Here is a 23545-nt window from a genome sequence, read left to right as displayed (position 1 = left end):
CTCTGCCCAGTGGCCGTAACCCACCATGGAAGTAGCCCAGAGCCATGAGAACAGAAGGAGATCCTGCCCGATGAGGCCAAAGAGGACCTTCTCCTTCAGCCTCTGTTCTCAAGGTGGCCCACCTCTGGGAAGCCCACAAGCAGGATCTAGCCACCTGAGCCCTCTGCCTTCCTGCCAGTTCCAGCAACTGGGATTCAGAAGCATCAGGGTCTCTAACAGAGAAGGCACAGGCCTCAAGCTTCCTTCTCCTCCCGCTCCTCGTTGTTGTTTAGTCGTTTAGTCGTTTAGTCGTGTCCGACTCTTCGTGACCCCATGGACCAGAGCACGCCAGGCACTCCTGTCTTCCACTGCCTCCCGCAGTTTGGTCAAACTCATGTTCGTAGCTTCAAGAACACTGTCCAACCATCTTGTCCTCTGTCGTCCCCTTCTCCTAGTGCCCTCAATCTTTCCCAACATCAGGGTCTTTTCCAAGGATTCTTCTCTTCTCATGAGGTGGCCAAAGTATTGGAGCCTCAGCTTCACGATCTGTCCTTCCAGGGAGCACTCAGGGCTGATTTCCTTAAGAATGGATAGGTTTGATCTTCTTGCAGTCCATGGGACTCTCAAGAGTCTCCTCCAGCACCATAATTCAAAAGCATCAATTCTTCGGAGATCAGCCTTCCGCTCCTCAGAGATCCTTTAACTGGTGCTATTGCTCCACCTCTGGGCCGCTGACAATGAGGTTCCTTGTACAGTACACAGATACACTTGGAGACACAGCTCAGCCTCCACATTGACCAGGATCATTCTCAAGACTCAGCTTCTCTTCCTCTTCAGAAAAGCATGAACAAAACTAATTTATACCTTCCCTATTTTGGGTTATGACCAAATATGGCACACCTTCCTGTCAAAGAATATCCTAAAGAAGGCTTCTTTTGGAGAAGAGAAGCAGGCATGCCTGGAGATTTCAATAGAAATAGTTCAATAGAAATAGATTAATACTGATTAATCTTTAACCCAGATAGCTGTTTAGCTAAATCAACAGGAGAGCCAGGGAAAAGCACAATCAATACTGGAGTTTGTGTCCATGTTCTAGTCATTAGGACAGATCTGAGAGCAAGGGCAATGGCTTAAGTCACTTTTTCTTCTCTTCTTTCAGAGTCCCCTGACCTTATGAACCTGACACAGGTGGGCACACAAATTACACAAATTGACTGAAGCCCACTTAGCTTTAACACCGGCCTGTTAAGAAGCTTTAGCAATTGCTTCTGCTACTTGCCAACTTCATCCCATTCAGGCTGTTCTAGCAGAAAATATGAAAAAAGTATTTACTAATAATTCAGGTGAGACATGTCAACATTAGGACATTCTAGCCAGTCGTTTGGACTTGACACCAAATCAGTGGCCAACCCACCATCCTCCCCAAGCTGGAACTCACAGCAATTATATGCACCCAGAGCAATTGACATTGGGCTGGGTGTTCATCAGTATGCGGATGATACCCAGCTCTACTTCTCTTTCAAATCAGAACCGGTGAAGGTCCTGTGTGAGTGCCTGGAGGTGGTTGGAGGATAGATGGCGGCTAACAGATTGAGGTTGAATCCTGACAAGACAGAAGTACTGTTTGTGGGGGACAAGGGGCGGGCAGGTATGGAGGGCTCCCTGGTCCTGAATGGGGTAACTGTACCCCTGAAAGACCAGGTGTGCAGCCTGGGAGCCATTTTGGACTCACAGCTGTCCATGGAGGCGCAGGTCAATTCTGTGTCCAGGGCAGCTGTCCAGGGTACACAGGCTGAGACCCTAGCTGCCTGCAGACTGTCTCGCCAGAGTGGTGCATGCTCTAGTTATCTCCCGCTTGGGCTACTGCAATGCGCTCTACGTGGGGCTACCTTTGAAGGTGACCTGGAAACTACAACTAATCCAGAATGTGACAGCTAGACTGGTGACTGGGAGCGGCTGCCGAGACCACAGAACACCGGTCTTGAAAGATCTACATTGGCTCCCAGTACGTTTCCGAGCACAATTAAAGTGTTGGTGCTGACCTTTTGTGGGATGGAACACTGGGGCAGACAAGTCACAACAGTTCCTAGAGTGTCCACTAACAGGAACTCACCTGGAGGGACATCTGACTACAGGTCAGTTCCTGTTCCCTCAGACATGCAAATGAGTTGGATTAGATAAGCCCTAGCCTGCAATCACTCTCTCTCTTAGCTACTTCCTCCCTCGATGAGGACACATCTCCAGAGAATCTCCAGTTAGCATGGTTCTCACTCTAGGCCTGCAGCCAAGAGTGAGACCAAATGGAGTCTTACTTTACTAAGTAGTCTCTAGATATATATATACTTGTAACTTTTCTAAGCAAGCCTGCCTTTCTGAGATTATGCTGTAACTCAGGATGAAACTGTAAGTAAACTCTATCTTATTTTATAAACACTGTGTTGTGTATTTCTTTTAAGAGGGACAAAGGGGACCTTTGCCAGGAAGTGTAATATTGAACTATAAAGTGTAATATTGTTATAGAGATTCTAGCGAATCTAACGCACATGCTTTGCTGCGCACAAAAGGGGAATGTCACTCTGCTGATATTGGAAGCTTGCTAACACAAGCTTGGATAGGATCTATCAAATAATATATCCTAATCCACATCCCTAACATTCCCATAAAGGGTTATTACGGCCCAGGACTGCGTATTTTTGTGTATTTTTGAAGGATTGCTTTGGATTGTGATTTTGAACTGAGTAGGATTTTTTCAGTTAGAACTTCCTGGTAAGCACATGGTCTATTGTTCTCCAGTGTGCCTAGGGGATTAGCTACCCCTCCCCTCCCTCAGAGTTTACAGCACTGAGAACTCAGAGGCAGTGAAGATTATTTTGCATTTTGAGATATTTTTAGAGATTTTGATTTTGGAATTTTTGGCAAATTTTTGAATTTTGAGAAATTTTTAGAAGTTTGAGATTCCAAGATGGCTTTTGCAGATTTTGATAGTGGAGTTAACCTAGGATTCATGGCTCTAGATGATGACAATTATGTATTTTGGAAACAACGCCTGATAGCATTTTTAGATGCAAGGAATGTTTTGGATGCCATTGAAAATCCTATGCCTACTGGCACAACAGCAGAGGATTTAGCCAAGATAGCAACTTGGAAACGCATGAACAGCGAGGCCAGATACATAATTTTGAGTGGACTTCGCAACAGGCATCTAACATCAGTTAATAGCAAAGATGATGCAGCTAAAATCTTAAAAGATATTGAGCGCAGGTATGGAGCATCTACTAAGAACTCCTACAGGAATTTGATGAGCAAATTAACTGCGCTGAGGATGAATTCAAGAGAAGAATTCACTGACCATATCAGCAAATTTAGTGAAATTGTTCAGAGGATTGATCTTACTACTAAAGCCCTTGATGAAGAAACAAAGGTTTCATTTTTGATAGCATCTCTAGGACCAAGCTTCAGTTCATTCAAGAGTTGCATGGATCACAAAAAGGACCTGACTTTTGAAGAACTGATTGATCATTTGAGAGAGGAATGCAGAGATTACCTTGATTCTTCAGAAAGGAATACAGGGAGAAAGGACACTAATTATGCTTCCAAGCATTTTCAAAGGTCCAGACAAACGCCAAAGGAAATAATTTGCTTTAACTGCAATTTAAAAGGGCACATGGCGAAGGAATGCCGGGCACCTAGGAATAAATCCCGCCCCTTTCCACCAAAAGGCGAAAAGAAGGGGGGTCGTGGGCGTGCAATGATATTGCAAGAAAGAAATGTAGCTTTCCAGAGCTGTGAAGGAAAGCGCAATAAGTGGCTTCTGGACAGTGCAGCAAGCAGCCACTTCTGTTATAAAAGGGAATATTTCAATGAAATAGACAATAATAAACAGTCTGAGATTGAAATTGCTGATGGAAATGTTATAAAGTCAATAGGTGCAGGATCTTTGAACTTGAATTTCAAAGTGAACAATGAGTCTTTTGATACTACAGTGAGTAATGTTAAGTATGCACCAAAGCTGAACTGTAATCTAATAAGTGTGTCTAGCTTGGACAAGAAAGGTTTTGAAATTATATTTAAAAATGGACAATGCAATGTGATAAAAGATGGTGAAGTGTTTATTCAAGCCAAACTAATCAATGATGTGTATGAGATTGATATTTCAGAGAATGAGTCTGCAAGGGTTGCACAACCCAGCAGAAAGGATCAACCAGATCTGGAACTCTGGCACAAAAGACTTGGACACAGGGATACCAACCTTATCCTGAAAATGCAGAAGGAAAATCTGGTAAAAGGTCTACAGGTAAAGAATTGCAGTACACCAATGCCAAACTGTACAACTTGCATAACTGAAAAGGCAGTCAAGCCTTCCTTCCCACGTTGTACAGAGAAGAGAAGCACAAAAGTCATGGACACTGTTCATACTGACCTATGTGGTCCGCTGAATGTACCTTCCCTAGGAAACAATAAGTACATTCTGATATTTATAGATGACTTCTCAAGATATTGTGTTGGATATTTTCTAGAAGAAAAGAGTCAGACACCGGAATTGTTCAAACTGTACTTAAACATGGTGAAGAACAAATTCCAGAGAGCTCCTTCCACCTTAATTTCGGATAATGGTGGAGAGTTTTGCTCACGGCAGATGAAGGCCATCATGGCACAAGAAGGCATAGCACATGTAACTACAGTTGCTTACACGCCTCAACAGAACTCCATTGCTGAGAGAAAGTTTAGGTCTATTATGGAGATGACAAGGTGCATGTTAAAAGAGGCCAACTTGTCACAGAAGCTATGGGGTGAAGCGGCGAATACGGCGATTTATTTGCAAAACAGATTGCCTACAAAGGGTGCAGAACGCACACCATTTGAACTTTGGCACGGGAGAGTCCCAAGTCTGCAGCACATACGTGTGTTTGGAAGTGTCTGTTATTACCACGTGCCCAAAGAGCGCAGACACAAGCTTGACTCCAGAGCAAAAGCAGGTATCCTGGTTGGATATGCTCCTGGAGGAAAGGGATATAGAGTTCTAGATCCAAAGAGTGGCAGAGTAGACCCATACCATGTGGTTCATTTTGATGAACTAGGAAAGTTTGATACAAAGAACACTGTTATTGACTGTTCTAGAGAGTCACCAGATGAAGAGTTTATAAGTTTTCCTTTAGCACAAGGAACTAATATACCTCCTAGTGTCACAACACCCCCTACAGGCGACACCCCAGAAGACGCAGAGGTCCAGACCCCTGGCGGCACCAGAGACGAAGAGGAGGAGCTGTACGTGGACATGCCAGCGTTGGAGGAGGATGAGGATGCTGATGCGGTTGCACAACCAGAGGTCAGATGCTCATCCAGAACCAACAAGGGCGTTCCGCCACTACGACTGTCCTACTTTGCAGGGTCGGCGTCTCCACCAGAACCTTCCACTTGGGAAGAGGTAGAGCAGATGCCAGCCACCGAAGCCAGTCTCTGGAGGAAAGCCGCGCAGGAGGAGATTGACGCACTGCACAAGAACAAGACCTGGACACTCACAGAATTACCTGCTGGTAAGAAAGCAATTGGGAGCAAATGGGTGTTCAAGGTTAAAAGGGGTTCAGAAGGGGAGGTGCAACGTTACAAAGCAAGACTAGTGGCACAAGGTTTTTCACAGCAATATGGCCACGACTATGACCAAGTCTTTGCACCGACAGTGAGATACAGTAGCGTAAGATTACTCTTAAGCATTGCAGCATCTAAAAGGATGGAGGTGAAACACATCGATATAGCTACTGCGTTTTTGCATGGGGAAATTTCTGAAGAAATTTACATGAAGCAGCCTAAAGGTTTTATAAAGCCAAATGAGGCACATTTGGTTTGCAAGCTTCAAAAGGGACTGTATGGTTTAAAACAAGCAGCCAGAGCCTGGAACTTGAAATTGCATGGAATGCTGGTGAAACTTGGGTACAAGCAAGGTGAAGCTGACAAGTGTTTGTACACTAAGCAGAGTAATGGACAATTTTCTTATATTCTTGCCTTCGTTGACGACCTTTTAATCGCAACGTCAAATGACAGGGATTATAAAAATGTAGTCCAGCACCTCAACAAGGAAGTGCAAGTGAAGGAATTAGGACCAGTTGAGTATTACCTTGGGATTCAAGTGGAAAGAGAACAGGATGGTTCATTTCTACTTAATCAGAAGCAAAAGATAATTGAACTGTTGGAGAGTATGCAATTGCAGGATGCAAAACCCGTCGACACCCCGATGGCTACAGACTTCTTAAAGAACCAAGAGGATTCGAAGCTGCTGCCAAACAACACAGAGTATCGTTCAGCGATTGGTAAACTTTTGTATTTAGTTACCACGTGCAGACCTGATTTAGCCAATGCAGTAGGGATTCTCAGCAGGAAAGTGAGTAGTCCCACTGAGCATGATTGGGTTGGTGTGAAGAGGGTGGTTCGATATCTTAAGGGTACAATGGATTGTAAATTAAAGTTACCAGCTGTCAGTGACCCTAAGCTCATTGGGTACACTGATGCTGACTGGGCGGGTGATAATTCTGATTATAAATCCACAAGCGGGCATGTCTTTATGTATGGGGGCGGAGCTATCACATGGGGCAGTTATAAACAGAAATGTATAGCTTTATCGTCTACAGAATCGGAATATGTTGCGGCTACAGAAGCGTGCAGAGAGATTTCCTGGCTGAACCAACTCCTAACAGACTTTGGCGTGGAGAGAAAGGAACCTATAAGCCTGCTGGAGGACAACCAAAGCTGTCTAAAGCTGGCGCAGAATGAGAAGTTCCTAGCACGCTCAAAACACATTGGGGTCAGGTACCACTACGTTCGCCAGATGATACAAGATGGACTTGTCGAACTGTCGTACTGCTGCACATCGGAGATGACAGCAGACATCCTAACAAAACCCCTGCCAAGACAGAGTTTCCAGAACCTGCGTGTCAAGCTGGGACTCTTGGGTGGTTGAATAAAGTTGCTTATGTTTTGTTTTGTATGTAATGAATGTTGTGAATTGCCTGAGAAGGGGTTTGTGGGATGGAACACTGGGGCAGACAAGTCACAACAGTTCCTAGAGTGTCCACTAACAGGAACTCACCTGGAGGGACATCTGACTACAGGTCAGTTCCTGTTCCCTCAGACATGCAAATGAGTTGGATTAGATAAGCCCTAGCCTGCAATCACTCGCTCTCTCTTAGCTACTTCCTCCCTCGATGAGGACACATCTCCAGAGAATCTCCAGTTAGCATGGTTCTCACTCTAGGCCTGCAGCCAAGAGTGAGACCAAATGGAGTCTTACTTTACTAAGTAGTCTCTAGATATATATATACTTGTAACTTTTCTAAGCAAGCCTGCCTTTCTGAGATTATGCTGTAACTCAGGATGAAACTGTAAGTAAACTCTATCTTATTTTATAAACACTGTGTTGTGTATTTCTTTTAAGAGGGACAAAGGGGACCTTTGCCAGGAAGTGTAATATTGAACTATAAAGTGTAATATTGTTATAGAGATTCTAGCGAATCTAACGCACATGCTTTGCTGCGCACAAAAGGGGAATGTCACTCTGCTGATATTGGAAGCTTGCTAACACAAGCTTGGATAGGATCTATCAAATAATATATCCTAATCCACATCCCTAACATTCCCATACCTTTAAAGCCCTAAATGGCCTCGGTCCAGTACACCTGAAGGAGCGTCTCCACCCCCATCGTTCTGCCCAGACACTGAGGTCCAACTCCGAGGGCCTTCGGGAGGTTCCCTTGTTGCGAGAAGCCAAGTCGCAGGGAACCAGGCAGAGAGCCTTCTCGGTGGTGGCGCCCGCCCTATGGAACACCCTCCCATCTGATGTCAAAGAGAAAAACAACTACCAGACTTTTAGAAGACATCTGACGGTAGCCCTGTTTAGGGAGGTTTTTAATGTTTAATCGGTTATTTTATTCTATTTTTCTGTTGGAAGCTGCCCAGAGTGGCTGGGGAGGCCCAGCCAGATGGGCGGGGTGTAAATAATACTGTAAGTTGTTGTTGTTGTTGTTGTTGTTATTATTCACACAAAGTTCAAATTAATGAAGTGACAATTGCTTCAAAAGCTGATAAAAATAATTGATGTACATCACTGCCTAGAAATGATTAACCTATCTGCAATTATAATTGAGCACAATTAGAAATACAATTTGGACAAGTCATCAAAATGAAGGAACAAAAATAAATAATTTCCCCATTTGAATTATGTTCCTTTTCAAAAGGGACCGGGCTTTAACTTTAGGCTCATTTTTCACCAATTCCCTTTTCAAGGACTTTCAGAGACTTCTGTTTGATAGTTTTGATGTTTTGCATTATTCCATAAAGTTTTCTATACTGTAATTTTTTCTGGCCGTTGTGTAGCTATCGATATTGCTGAGTCATATTTTGCAACACAGGGGTTTGCTTGTTTACTGGCAAGTAAAATCTGGCATTCCAGCTGAAGCCAACCGTAACCTGGGAATGCTTGTAGAATCCTGTGGCAACCAAGATAAACGAGGCAAAAATGCCCCAGCTTGGCCATTCTTCAACATTAACAGCATGGCTTGGTAGTGCTTATGATCAAAGCCACTCAACACCATCCAATGGCACTATGAATCCCATCGTAACACTGTATAATTTCCCACAAAAGACAATCTGTAGAGGTCAAAGCATGTCTGGATCATGGATATCTTTTCTTATACTGTTATGTTACCAGACTTATCATTGCTATTTTTTGTATGCAGTACAATTGCATCTTTTGCGCAATTAACTCTTATGATCTCAAGTATCCAGAATGACAAATGTACTTTTGGATCAACCAGTGTCAGTTGGTATTGTTAAGCAGTTGATGGCTGAACAATTGAAAGTGGTCAGATCAATGTTTGATCAAGATGAAGAAAATGAGCCAGAGAAATATGAGGTGGAAGATGGAAAGGGGGAATACTCAGAGGCAGAAATGACCTCCACACAAGGATTTGGAGGAGGAGAAGATAAAACTACAGATGGTGATTTGCAGAACTACTGTATCTGGATATGGCATTGGTGGTTGAGAGGGAAAGAAGCTTTAGGACTTGAGTCCTGGCCTTTCTTTAGTTCTAGCAGAGAGAAAGCACTGGAGTGAATTCGGAGAAAGATGCTATTAAAGTTATGGTACTGTCTCTGGAAAAATATTGGGAAAAAGAAAATGGAAGGTCCTAGAAGTGAAGATCCTAGAAGTGAAGAAGCAGCCAAAGATGGAGAAGCTCTATACAGTCAGCAAAAACAAGACCTGGAGCTGACTGTAACTCAGATCATCAGCTTCTTATAGCAAAATTCCAGCTTAAACTGAAGAAAGTAGGAAAAACCACTGGGCCAGTAAGATACAATCTGAATCAAATCCCTTATGAATACACAGTGGAAGTGAGGAACAGGTTTAAGGATTTAGATTTGGTGGACAGAGTGCCTGAAGAACTATGGATGGAGGCTCGTAACATTATACAGGAGGCAGCAACGAAAACCATCCCAAGGAAAAGGAAATGCAAGAAAGCAAAATGGCTGTCCAACGAGGCCTTACAAATAGCGGAGGAGAGGAGGCAAGCAAAATGCAAGGGAGATAGGGAAAGATACAGGAAACTGAATGCAGATTTCCAAAAAACAGCAAGGAGAGACAAGAGGGTCCTCTTAAATGAGCAATGCAAAGAAATAGAGGAAAACAATAGAATGGGGAAAACCAGAGATCTGTTCAAGAAAATTGGAGACATGAAAGGAACATTTCGTACAAAGATTACCATAATCAAGGACAAAAGTGGTAAGGACCTAACAGAAGCAGAAGACATCAAGAAGAGGTGGCAGGAATACACAGAGGAATTATACCAGAAAGATATGGAGGTCTCGTACACCCCAGATAGTGTGGTTGCTGACCTTGAGCCAGACATCTTGGAGAGTGAAGTCAAATGGGCCTTAGAAAGCACTGCTAATAACAAGGCCAGTGGAAGTGATGATATTCCAGCTGAACTATTTAAAATTTTAAAAGATGATGCTGTTAAGGTGCTACACCCAATATGCCAGCAAGTTTGGAAAACTCAGCAATGGCCAGAGGATTGGAGAAGATCAGTCTACATCCCAATTCCAAAGAAGGGCAGTGCCAAAGAATGCTCCAACTACCGCACAATTGCGCTCATTTCACACGCTAGCAAGGTTATGCTTAAAATTCTACAAGGCAGGCTTAAGCAGTATGTGGACCGAGAACTCCCAGAAGTGCAAGCTGGATTTCGAAAAGGCAGAGGAACCAGAGACCAAATAGCAAACATGCGCTGGATTATGGAGAAAGCTAGAGAGTTCCAGAAAAACGTCTACTTCTGCTTCATTGACTATGCAAAAGCCTTTGACTGTGTCGACCACAGCAAACTATGGCAAGTTCTTAAAGAAATGGGAGTGCCTGATCACCTCATCTGTCTCCTGAGAAATCTCTATGTGGGACAAGAAGCTACAGTCAGAACTGGATATGGAACAACTGAGTGGTTCAAAATTGGGAAAGGAGTACGACAAGGTTGTATATTGTCTCCCTGCTTATTTAACTTATATGCAGAATTCATCATGCGAAAGGCTGGACTAGATGAATCCCAAGCCGGAATTAAGATTGCCGGAAGAAATATCAACAACCTCAGATATGCAGATGACACAACCTTGATGGCAGAAAGCGAGGAGGAATTAAAGAACCTTTTAATGAGGGTGAAAGAGGAGAGCGCAAAATATGGTCTGAAGCTCAACATCAAAAAACCAAGATCATGGCCACTGGTCCCATCACCTCCTGGCAAATAGAAGGGGAAGAAATGGAGGCAGTGAGAGATTTCACCTTCTTGGGCTCCTTGATCACTGCAGATGGTGACAGCAGTCATGAAATTAAAAGACGCCTGCTTCTTGGGAGAAAAGCAATGACAAACCTAGACAGCATCTTAAAAAGCAGAGACATCACCTTGCCGACAAAGGTCCGTATAGTTAAAGCTATGGTTTTCCCAGTAGTGATGTATGGAAGTGAGAGTTGGACCATAAAGAAGGCTGATCGCCGAAGAATTGATGCTTTTGAATTATGGTGCTGGAGGAGACTCTTGAGAGTCCCATGGACTGCAAGAAGATCAAACCTATCCATTCTGAAGGAAATCAGCCCTGAGTGCTCACTGGAAGGACAGATCGTGAAGCTGAGGCTCCAATACTTTGGCCACCTCATGAGAAGAGAAGAATCCTTGGAAAAGACCCTGATGTTGGGAAAGATTGAGGGCACTAGGAGAAGGGGACGTCAGAGGACAAGATGGTTGGACAGTGTTCTCGAAGCTACGAACATGAGTTTGACCAAACTGCGGGAGGCAGTGCAAGACAGGAGTGCCTGGCGTGCTATGGTCCATGGGGTCACGAAGAGTCGGACACGACTAAACGACTAAACAACAACAACAACAGAAGTGAAGATCAGGATACCATGGTAAACATTGCAGGAAATGGAATAAAGGCCACCCTCATTTTGCCTGGGGGTTGCATTCCAGACCCCTGCATGAGTTGGTGGACATAATCCCGCTCTGCCCCCCCCTTCATCACTCTCCTCCAATTCAGGTATGTCGCCATCAGTCTGTCCTCATCGTCTCTGGTGCGAGTCTGGTCCTCCGCATCTTCTTCCTGCTCATCACCTGTAGAGGGTGCTATGACAGTGGAATGCAGATCTGGGCTGTTATATGTTAGTTGTGGGAAGTGCATGAGGTCCTGTGCTTCTTTCTCTGTTTGATAAGAAAGATCTTTTGACAGCTTTGTTAACTACATGTCCTGATCTGTCTTGTCCTGCTTTTAATCCCATAATTCTATAGCCTTTTCCTCCAGAATAATGAACTATATAGGATTCCTTCCTGTGCTCCAGGGTCTAGCTTTTGCCTATTTTCTTTGGGTATGTTAACTATCGGATATGCTTCACGTGTGTGAAAAGTTGGGTGTTCTCCCATGCCAGAGTTCCAAAGGTGTGCGTGGAGCTCCCTTGGTTGGCAGTCACTTTTGGAGATCCACCGCAGTGGCTGCTGGGTCTCCTCACATTCACTGGGGAAGATTTTCATCCTTTAGCATGAAACATGTCATTTCCATAATGGATCTAAATTTTCTCTCTACAATATGTTGTGGGGCAATCCCTTCCTTTTCATATTGATTGAACAGTACTCACCCCATTGTCAGTCCTGAGAACTGTGGTTTTTCTCTGGAGCTTGTAATTCACCATGACAACATACTTTATGAAAATCTATAGTGTTTCACTTTTCTCCTTACACAACAGAGAGTTATAGGGAAATGGGGGGGGGGGTTGTCTTTTACAGCCCAGCTCTCTAACAACAACAACAACAACAATTTATTATTGATACCCTGCCCATCTGGCAGGGTTTCCTCATCCACTCAGGGCAGCTCCCAACAGAATATTAAAAACACAATGGAAGATCAAACATTAAAAACCTCCCTAAACAGGGCTGCCTTCAGATGTCTTCTAAAAGTCAGATAGTTGTTTATTTCCTTGACATCTGATGGGAAGGCATTCCACAAGGTGGGTGCCACTAAGAAGGCCTTCTGCCTCAAGGGATTCAGTGTCCCCCTAAATTTGTTGTCGGTCAGAGAAATGGAGGCAGGAACTAGTGAAAGCAAGGAAGATCTCCCCCCCCCCCCTGTTGCAACAGAGTTCCAACACAGGTATGCGGGAACTTTTAAAGGCTTTCGAAATTGCATAGCCCCTTAGCCAAGGACCACCCAAAAAGGATATCACACAGAGAGTGTGGTTTGTCTCCTGTCTGTCAAGATATCTGATAATTGTATGCTGATTGCCCTGGACCATCCTTTTGAAATTGTATATACCTTGGTTCCTGACTCTTGCCCACAGATCTGCACCCATTGCTAAAAGAAGATGCCCTATTGACAGGTCCACTCTGCTTAACTTGCCAAACTGGTTTTTGCAAAGGGGCAAGCCCCCTCATTCCAAGCAGTTTATTTGTTTACAGGATTTACAAGTGAAAAATAACTATTTTGAAAGGTATTTCCCGACCCCCCCCCCATACTTCCTTCTACTGCAGAGAAATATCTGGGGTCATAAAAAGAGTCTCAGGATTGCTCTCTTGCACCATTTCAGAATATAGTTTATGTACCTATGTATGTATGCCCATGTCCAATGAGGCCTTACAAATAGCGGGGGAGAGAAGGCAAGCAAAATGCGAGGGAGATAGTGAAAGAAACAGGAAACTGAATGCAGATTTCCAAAAAATAGCAAGGAGAGACAAGAGGGCCTTCTTAAATGAGCAATGCAAAGAAATAGAGGAAAACAACAGAATGGGAAAAACCAGAGATTTGTTCAAGAAAATTGGAGATATGAAAGGAACATTTCGTACAAAGATTACCATAATAAAGGACAAAAGTGGAAAGGACCTAACAGAAGCAGAGGACATCAAGAAGTGGCGGCAATAATACACAGAGGAATTATACCAGAAAGATATGGAGGTCTCGTACACCCCAGGTAGGGTGGTTGCTGACCTTGAGCCAGACATCTTGGAGAGTGAAGTCAAATGGGCCTTAGAAAGCACTGCTAATAACAAGGCCAGTGGAAGTGATGATATTCCAGCTGAACTATTTAAAATTTTAAAAGATGATGCTGTTAAGGTGCTACACCCAATATGCCAGCAAGTTTGGAAAACTCAGCAATGGCCAGAGGATTGGAGAAGATCAGTCTACATCCCAATTCCAAAGAAGGGCAGTGCCAAAGAATGCTCCAACTACCGCACAATTGCGCTCATTTCACACGCTAGCAAGGTTATGCTTAAAATTATACAAGGCAGGCTTAGGCAGTATGTGGACCGAGAACTCCCAGAAGTGCAAGCTGGATTTCGAAGGGGCAGAGGAACCAGAGACCAAATAGCAAACATGCGCTGGATTATGGAGAAAGCTAGAGAGTTCCAGAAAAACATCTACTTCTGCCTGATTGACTATGCAAAAGCATTTGACTGTGTCGACCACAGCAAACTATGGCAAGTTCTTAAAGAAATGGGAGTGTCTGATCACCTCATCTGTCTCCTGAGAAATCTCTATGTGGGACAAGTGTGGGAATGTTCAGGAATGTGGATGAGGAGATATTGTTTAATATATCCTTTCCCCGCTTGCGCTAGCAAGCACCAAACTTTAGCAGAGTAAAAACACAGCAGAAAAGCATTTGCTCAGGCTTGATTTAAGCCACTAAAATAAAGTGTGTTTTCCTGGTATTTTCCCCTTTATCCCTCTTAAAAGAAAAGACACGACACAATGCTCTTAAAAGTATAAAAGATGTTTACTTACAATCTTCCTGAGATACATCATGCTCAAGAGGTAGATTTGCTTAGGTAAAAAGCAATATATACATTGTGAAGTTCACTTATAAGAAGTGAAACTCCATCTCATCTCTCTCTATTGGCTGGAAGCCGAGAGAGAGAATCCTCACTGGATGTTGAGTCCTTGAAGTCCAAGAGAGTAAGAGTGTAAGAGGGGGAAATGGCTGCTTGCTGGAGAATTTATCTGCCACTTTCCCCATCTCATTTGCATGTGGAGGAACAGGAAACTAGCCTTAGTCATGTGTTCCTCCTCAGTCCTCCAAGTGGACTATCTAGGAATTGTTGTGACTTGACTGCACTTAACCCTTTGCATCCCACAACAAGAAGCTACAGTTCGAACTGGATATGGAACAACTGATTGGTTCAAAATTGGGAAAGGAGTACGACAAGGCTGTATATTGTCTCCCTGCTTATTTAACTTATATGCAGAATTCATCATCATTCTTCGGCTCCTTGATCACTGCAGATGGTGACAGCAGTCACGAAATTAAAAGACGCCTGCTTCTTGGGAGAAAAGCAATGACAAACCTAGACAGCATCTTAAAAATCACCTTGCCTACAAAGGTCCGTATAGTTAAAGCTATGGTTTTCCCAGCAGTGATGTATGGAAGTGAGAGCTGGACCATCAAGAAGGCTGATCGCCGAAGAATTGATGCTTTTGAATTATGGTGCTGGAGGAGACTCTTGAGAGTCCCATGGACTGCAAGAAGATCAAACCTATCCATTCTTAAGGAAATCAGCCTTGAGTGCTCACTGGAAGGATAGATCCTGAAGCAGAGGCTCCAATACTTTGGCCACCTCATGAGAAGAGAAGAATCCTTGGAAAAGACCCTGATGTTGGGAAAGATGGAGGGCACTAGGAGAAGGGGACGACAGAGGACGAGATGGTTGGACAGTGTTCTCAAAGCCACCAACATGAGTTTGACCAAACTGCGGGAGGCAGTGGAAGACAGGAGTGCCTGGCGTGCTACGATCCATGGGGTCACGAAGAGTCGGACACGACTGAACGACTAAATAACCAACAACAACATGTATGTCCATCCTGTGTATTTATTGTAGGGATGTGTATAGATGCTAGGAGAGGATATATTTATGAGATAAAAAAATTCCTTCAGTAGCACCTTAAAGACCAACTAAGTTTAGATTTTGGTATGAGCTTTCGTGTGCATGCACACTTCTTCAGTGTGTATCTGAAGAAGTGTGCATGCACACGAAAGCTCATACCAAAATATAAACTTAGTTGGTCTTTAAGGTGCTACTGAAGGAATTTTTTTATTTTGCTTCGACTCAGACCAACACGGCTACCTACCTGTAACTATATTTATGAGATATTATCCTTCCTTCCTTCCTTCCTCATGTTTGTGAGTTCAGCAGAGTGCCCATCCCTTTGCAGCTTAAAAGAGAAGCTTAGTTTTAGCCTTTTTGTTTAAGTAATCCAGGATGCTTTAAGGCAGACTGGATTCTCCTGGTATTTTCCCATTTTTCTCCACCTTAAAACAACAATCACACAACAGATGTGTAAAAGGTAAAAACAACAGTTATTCACTCAGAACTCTTATTGAAGAGTAACAGAAACCGCAGGTGTGTTTAGGCAGACTTAATATGGCAATTCAGTTACAAAGAAGGTGTCAGTAATGGAGCTCAGGCATGCAGATTGTGCTCACAATTCTGGCTTGGTGATGAGTGAAGAGAGGCAAAGGAGAGGATGTGCCAATGTCAGGGCACAGTGGGAATGTACTGACTGAGCTTCTAGGTGGGCACCAGGACGCCTCAGCTGAAGAAGCGGACATGGAGCAATGGATTCAAACTAAAAGAAAGAAAATTCCACCTAAATATTAGGAAGAACTTCCTGACAGTAAGAGCTGTTCGGCAGTGGAATTTGCTACCAAGGAGTGTGGTGGAGTCTCCTTCTTTGGAGGTCTTTAAGCAGAGGCTTGACAGGCATATGTCAATAATGCTTTGATGGTGTTTCCTGCTTGGCAGGGGGTTGGACCATAGCTGCCAAGTTTTCCCTTTTCTCGCGAGGAAGCCTATTCAGCATAATGGAATTTCCCTTTAAAAAAGGGATAACTTGGCAGCTATGGGTTGGACTGGCTGGCCCTTGTGGTCTCTTCCAACTCTATGATTCTATCATTCTACAAAACTGACTCTACCAGTCTCTGATCCTGTGACGTTGCGCTGCAGACTGCCCCAAATGAGGCATTGAGATGCTTCTAAGCCAATAAGCCCCAAACGTTGCAACCTTTTCCTCCTCCCCCAGCCCCGATAATGTTGGTTGCCCTTGGCTGAGCCTTTTCCAGCTCCACAGACTTCTTTGTGGGGTTGAGGTGTTTCCTCTCCCCTGAAATGTCTGAGGCCCTTCTGTCCCAAATCAGCCACTCAGATCTTCTTCTTAATGTTTAATAGATTATTTTATTTCATTTTTCTGTTGGAAGCCGTCCAGAGTGGCTGGGGAAACCCAGCCAGATGGGCGGGGTATAAATAATAAATTATTGTTATTATATTATTATTCTGCCGCAGCATCACGGGCCATTCCACGACTTCGCAAGGTTCAGTTGACTACAGTAAAAAATAATAATTGAGCCTTTAGTTTCATTGACCAAGTCCTATGGAACTCGCTGCCACTGGAGATTCAGCAGGCGCCTTCTGTGCCAAATTTTAAATGCCTGCTGAAACCTCTTCTATTCCGCCAGGCCTAAGCAGGCAGTTAAGAAGACGGTCAACCGAATATGGTTTCTATTTTTTTTTAAGTTGTTTTAAACTTTTTATGATCTTATTGTATGGTTTTATATTGTCGCAAACTGCTGTGGCATATTTCTATGGTACAACAGTATACGAGTACACACACACAGAGAGACACACATATATATACACAACAAGCAAATAGATTAGGGCGCCTTGGCAGGTGGTCGAACATCTTGCCTGGCCGGGGTGGGGAGATGCCCGTGATGCTTCTGCCAGCCCCTCCGCCCCTCTTGGCACCGATCTCCGTGCCGCGCCCACCCGGCTTGCGCAATTGCCCGCCCGGCCAGGCGCTATAAGAGGACGGCCGGCGGCTCGACGGGGCCATTCCCTTCCCGACATCGAGGATGGCGCAGCGCACGGTCTCTCTCGGCAGCATGGCAGAATTGGCGCTCCTGGGCGCCCTTCTCTCCCTCTCGCCCGCCGAAAGCCAGTCCCCTCCCCTGGCCAAGGTAGTAGGGCCAGGCCGAGGAAAGGCAAGCGGGCGAGCTAGCGGCGCTGGCTGCCTTCGGAGGGGACTCCCGCATCGGGGCGGAGGGGCTTCGCGTGGTCTCTGTCTCGCCCTCCCGTCTGCCAAAGGGAAAGGCAGCAGCGCCTCGCCGGTGGGGATACAGAAAAGTCCCGGTCAAAGCGCGAAGGGAGCGGAGCTGTCGGGGCGCACTTGGGGGGCGGGAGGGCTGTGTGTTTGTCTGTGGGGGCCTTGGAAGCCGCTGCTGCTGCCGGCTTCCCCTCCTTGTTTCCCGGGGTCTTAATTTCCGACCTGCAGCAGCTGCCGCAGGCGCTTTGCAGGAGCGGATGGAATCGGAAAGTGGCGAGCAGGCGCAATCTCCACTGGGCGCAACTGGACCCCTTTGGATCTCCGCGCCCGTTTGTCCGGGCTGGAGGGGTCTCTCTCTGATCTAGGGGCCTAGTCTTTGGGGTTGGACTTGATGACCCTTTGGGATCCCTTCCCACTGTCCCTTCTCTGACCCGCTTCTCTCCCCTCTGACCCCGCGCAGTGCAACCTAGAGGGGATGTGGGTGAACGATCTGGGCTCCCAGATGCTCATCGGGCCCGTTAACGCGGCCGGCCAGTTCTCGGGCTACTACCTGGCCGCCGTCTCGGCTGCCTCCGACGCCGCCATCCGGGAGTCGCCCCTGCACGGCACGCAGCACCCCTACCCCCCGCGCGCCCAGCCCACCTTCGGCTTCTCCGTCAACTGGTCCTTCTACGGTAGGCAGGAGGGGAGAGGGAGAAGGGAAGGGCCCCCAGCCGCCAGGGGCCCTCTCGTTCACGCGGTGGCGTTGGGGGACTGTCTTGGGCTGGCCAGCCGAGGGACAGCAACTCTCTCCCCGCCCCTGAAGGCCCTCCAGGACAGGCTGAACGGACGGCCTCGGCTCGGCGCCAGCAGCCCACCGACCTCCCTTTCTCTGCTCCCGCTCCTAGACTCCACCACCGTCTTCGTGGGGCAGTGCTTCTTGGATGAAAACGGCGATGAGTTCTTGGAGGCGACGTGGCTGCTGCGGGAGGAGGTGGCGACTCACGCCGACAACTGGAAGGCCACCCGGTAAGCCGCCCCGACAGCCCGACTGGGGAGGGTGTCCTCCGCTCCATCCATTAAAACAGGCAGGCGAGGGGCGAAGGGGCGCCGTCGGGGCTGAGCATCCGTTCCCTTCCTTTAACGCTAGTAATAAGAAGCAACTTTTCGATTCGCTGCTTCTCCCGATGGTTGCCCCCCCATGTCATCTCCGTAACTGTTCAAAGCAGATCTCTGGGACCAGTCAGTCCCCTCTGCCCACACGAAGGGGGGGGGCTAGGCCCCACCTTAGCCCCCACCCTCCATCAGCTCCCTGTCTGCAAAAGAGCCCCAACCCATGAAATCAAGCCAGAGTTGTGGAGGAGCCCTCCCTCCTGACTTGGAGGGAACCAAGAAACTGAATGGCTTATTATCTGAAAGTTCTCTCTCTCTCTCTCTCTCTCTCTCTCTCTCTCTCTCTCTCTCTCTCTCTCTCTCTCTCTCTCTCTCTCTCTCTCTCTCTCTCTCTCTCTCTCTCTCTCTTCCGAGCAGGGTTGGCGGGACTGTCTATGTCCGTGTCAGGAGATAAAAAGGAACCAGGATCTGGGCCTGCTTCTGCTACTTGTGCGTAGGACCAGCTAGAAGACAATTCCCCTTCCCTCCACCAACACTGCCTCCCTGCCTTTTCCACAGGGAGGGGCAATAATCCCCCCTCAGGGCAGGGGTGGGGGGTGCTGTTACCACCCCACCCGCTAGAGAGAACATTTGCTGCAGGTGGTGACAGCTTTTTGCTAAGGATTTATTCTCTGCGCTTGCTAGGGGCTTTTTGGTGGCCTTTTACGTATTTTAAACCTGCTTTTAAATTCTCTGTGCCTGCCCCAGAGAACTGTCTCATGGGGCAGTTGCAGAAAACCAATAAAGAAACCTTTCTACTATTAAACCTGTCAGAAAAATCACCATAAAAAAAATCCTTCAGTAGCACCTTAAAGACCAACTAAGTTTTTATTTTGGTATGAGCTTTCGTGTGCATGCACACTTCGTCAGATACACTGAAACAGAAGTCGCCAGACCCTTATGTATATTCAGGGGGTGGGGGTGATGGGAATGGGTGATGGGCTGATAGGAGTGGTAAACCTGTTGATGGCTGTTAACGACTGTTAATGACCGCAATTGGTCTTGTGGGCAGGGGAAGCAAGGGCTGAGGTGCTAAGGAAAGCTTGATCATGTATAATGAGATAAGAATCCTATGTCTTTATTTAATTTTTTTAATTTATTTATTTATTTATTTATTTTAATTTTATTTTGCTTCAACTCAGACCAACACGGCTACCTACCTGTAACTAGAAAAATCACCCTCAAGGCCAGCATAGTGTTTGAATGTTAGCATCCCAGAGGGAATAGGACATCACCACTGTCAGTCCCCCCCCCCAGAAAACCCTGGGAGAAGGCAGGGAGTCCCTCAACAGGCTGAGAGGCAGGCAGTCCACTGCCCTGGAAACACAGGCTCACTGGGGGTGGGGCAGGACATTGACACAGACCCCTCCCCTCATTGAGAGAACTACACTGGGCCTCAGACCCAACAGGCCAGGCAAGCACCAGGAATGGCCAGGGAAGAGGGGGCTCTACCTACTCCTGCTCCCCAACACACCTGGAGCAACAGACACCTGTCAACAAAAAGGCAGAGAGAGGCCCCCCTCACCAACAACAGTTTGTTTTAAATTCAAATTATACAGCATATAAAAATAACTCTGGGGCAGCCCCCAGATTGTACAGACCGTGGGTCCAGCTAACCTGATAAAGGACCCCCCCTTTAGTGTGGGAGGGGCAGACCCCAAACCTCTGTGCACCAGAGAAAGAAGCCAGCCCTGTTCCCCACAACTCAAGACACACACATGTCCCACCCCCCATTAACAGGCCAAAGCCCCACACGACAGCTCTGGCTCTCAGGTGCTGGAGGGGTCAGTTGTCTGTCACCTGAGGAGGGGGCTTGATTTGCACATGGTGCCTGACTCCTCGAAGACTCTCGTACAGATAGTGACCTGCATACCCAAGGCTCTGGAGAAATTGGACCGCACCTCTACCTTTGGTGGGGTGGTATGCAAGTGCAGTAATTTTGGGCAATGGTATTCAGATAAAGCTACAAAGATCTTAAATTGCCACATTTACCTAACTTCTCAATTAACACTTTTGTCTATGTTTGACGGGAGCCAGAACCATAAGGCTTGATAAGGCTCCTGCTCCTAGCAGCTAAAACAGGGGTCAGCAACCTAAGGCCTGTGGGCCACTTGGGTTGTTAAACTGACCCATGAGCCACCCCCGAACCAAGTGGCCCGCTCAATGAGCCCCTGCGTGCTGTGCTAAACTGGCGCAGCATGACGTGGGGACTCGCTTCCGCTGGGCCAGAAATCGCGTCTGCGCAGACTCAGACACTGGAAATCGTGGGTGCCCCCATGGAGGGATCTCCAATGGAGATCCCAAGCGAGGTAAACCTTGCCAACCCCTAATGACCACCACGGTTTGGGGAAAAACTTAGACGGGGCCAGTCTTGCCACTTGGAACCTGAAAGTGTGGGATATTGCATGGCTAGAAAAGCTAACAAAGAAGCCGAGAGTCCTCTGGGGCCAAAGAAAGGAGGGGGAGTTCATACCTTTCTGCTCTGACTTTGTAACAAGGAAGAACATGGCTGAGGACCACCAACCCCCTTGGCCCACAAATGAATATGGCCACTGACTCGAGGCAATCCCTTTCCATTACAGTCAAACCTCCGTTGTCGAACGTAATCCATTCCGGAAGCCCATTCGGCTTCCGAAATGTTCAACAACTGAGGCACGGCTTCTGATTGGCTGCAAGAGCCTCTTGCACTCAAGCGGAAGCTGCGTCAGATGTTTGGCTTTCGAAAACTGGAACATTTACTTCTGGGTTTTTGGTGTTCAGGAGCCGAGGTTTGTCTCTGTTATGGTAAGGTGTGTGTTTCATAATCCTGCCTTGTTTAAACATTACTCCCATGCCATAAACTGTTCCAGTCAACTTCCGGAAAGATGGACTGAAGAAAGCTCACCTGAAGACAGCGGTGGAGCAAGCCCATCAGGCGCCTGGGGCGGTGTGCATGCCCTGTGCCCAGGAGCAGGGCCAGCTGCCCATGGGGCAGGGCCAGGCGGGGCAAGATGCTTTTTGGGGCCTCCGAGGAATCTGCTTGCCTCCTCCCACTCAGCCTACAGCTGAGGGGGAGGTGGTGGGCGAACCGTTTTGGGCAGCATAGAGCCTGCGGGCGCCCAAGCCATGGCTTCAACGCCCAGCATTTTCTCCCCCCCCCTTAGTGGTGACACCTTGGGTGAACCACCCCCACTGCACCCCCTTCCTCCGCCCCGCCTGAAGGGTCTCCCATGCCACCCAAAGAAATCCAGGACACTTAAGCACAGGATAGTGCCGAAAGTCACCCACTCAAGGAGAGAAAGAAGGAACAAGACCACCCCATCCTCTAGAAAGCAGCAGGGGAACCTGTCCACATTCCAGTTCTCACACTCTTTCAATGGGAGCAGCCTCATCCTGCCTGTCTAGCTGGGAGGGCTAGCAAGGGCGCCACTTAGCTGAGAGAGACAGGGAGAGCTGGCCAGGCTTAGAACAGCTGCTCAGGGCTCTGTGTCTGCCACTGGTCAAGTACTCCCTGTTCAGATCAAAATCAACTGGAAACAAAAGAAAGGACCATTGAAATCCCAAGAACAACCTGACATTTGCAGGGCACAGGATAAGGAGGGAATGTCAAGGAGGCAATGTGTTAGTAGACACTGGAAGGTGGCTGGTAGGCCCAACATTGATGGGATCTGCAACTTCTTGGAGTTGTTATGGACAAAGGGGAGGTACCCTAACCTAAGCATTGGCCTCCTGAGCTTGAGCCCTGCACTGTAAGGCCTTGACAACAACATTGCTTCAGAGCAAAGGAGAAAAGCCCATTTTCTGAAACATAGAAATTCACCAAAAATAACAAAATAAATGGTTTCATTTAGTGCCAAAGGGTAATAAAATTGTGATCCAGGGATAGAGGGGACTTGACTCATGGCATGAAAGGAACAAGGACGCCATAATCCTCAAGATGTATCATCACAGACTCTGAATCCCCCTCCCATCTGCCAGACAAAATCACCACAGCAAAGCCCATCCCCAGAGAGGAAGGAGACCCAGGAAGAGCAAAAAAGCTGCGCCAACCAAGAGATAATGACAAAAGGAGGTGTAAATGCCGCCTTCTGCTAGGGGCATGTCTGGATCATAGATATCTGTCCCATACCACAGCCTTTCTTGTGGGATGTGAGCCACGGGTAGCAGTCCAGTACAACTTTCCTTGTTTTGCTAGAGTGGACATGCAACTTCCTTGCAGGTGACTAGTGGGTGGGGTGACCTTTCCAGACCTGCTAAAAGGCCAAGGCATGCTGCCACTCTCCCTCTTTCTTTTCCCATCTTCCTTTCGTCCCACAAACTTCCCAGCCTGCCTTCAGGGATCACACTGGGCTCCACCTGATCCTTTTATTGCTTATGAATAAGACTGTGGTGTCTTTATTCTTTCAGGAGGGATTCAAGGGGTCTTACCAGGAAAATATTAGAACACATTTCAATCCGGACAAGCCAGACTGAACTGTGTATTGTCTTAAGAAACTCACACAACTTTGCAACTAGTTTTCTGCTGTGTAAAAGGGAATGCACTCTGCTAAGTAAAGGAACTTGCTAGCGCAAGTTAGGAAGGATATTAATAAACAATGTAGCCTCTCCTGCCACCCTGAACATTCCCACCTTTCTGTGACATGCTGCTGTGTGAAATGCAGTGCTCCCCCCCCCTAGAAAAATAGGTGCTGGCACTTACCATGAAGTGCCACACTTTTTAACTAAAAAAGGAGGTGCCAGTACTTCATACCATTGAGTACTCCCTGAAAAAAAGCACTGGTGAAATGTATTGTGGGAACTTTTAAGAACAACCCATGTGCCTTTTCTTCTGACTTCTTCGTTTTTTGTG

The 23545-nt window shown here is 46.5% G+C and overlaps 1 protein-coding gene across 2 annotated transcripts; it reads left to right on the top strand.

Moving 5' to 3' along the window:
- The first annotated feature begins 17348 nt into the window (after positions 1-17348).
- LOC118077260 (avidin-like) lies at positions 17349-19483 on the top strand. Of its 2 annotated transcripts, none has more exons than XM_035100801.3 (4): positions 17349-17500; positions 18047-18260; positions 18474-18594; positions 19096-19483. In XM_035100801.3, the coding sequence occupies exons 1-4, from the start codon at positions 17396-17398 to the stop codon at positions 19130-19132; spliced, it is 477 nt and encodes a 158-aa protein (XP_034956692.3). In that variant the 5' UTR covers positions 17349-17395; the 3' UTR covers positions 19133-19483. The 2 variants fall into 2 exon arrangements, with proteins under 2 accessions (XP_034956692.3, XP_088509334.1); XM_088653208.1 differs by lacking the exon at positions 17349-17500 and adding an exon at positions 17515-17650.
- The last annotated feature ends 4062 nt before the right edge of the window (positions 19484-23545 follow it).

The sequence above is a fragment of the Zootoca vivipara genome, chromosome 10 (assembly GCF_965207765.1).
Source record: "Zootoca vivipara chromosome 10, rZooViv2.hap1.1, whole genome shotgun sequence".
Lineage (NCBI taxonomy): Eukaryota > Metazoa > Chordata > Lepidosauria > Squamata > Lacertidae > Zootoca > Zootoca vivipara.
The sequence above is the reverse complement of the archived record's forward strand: the minus strand, read 5'-3'. Positions and strand labels throughout refer to the sequence as shown.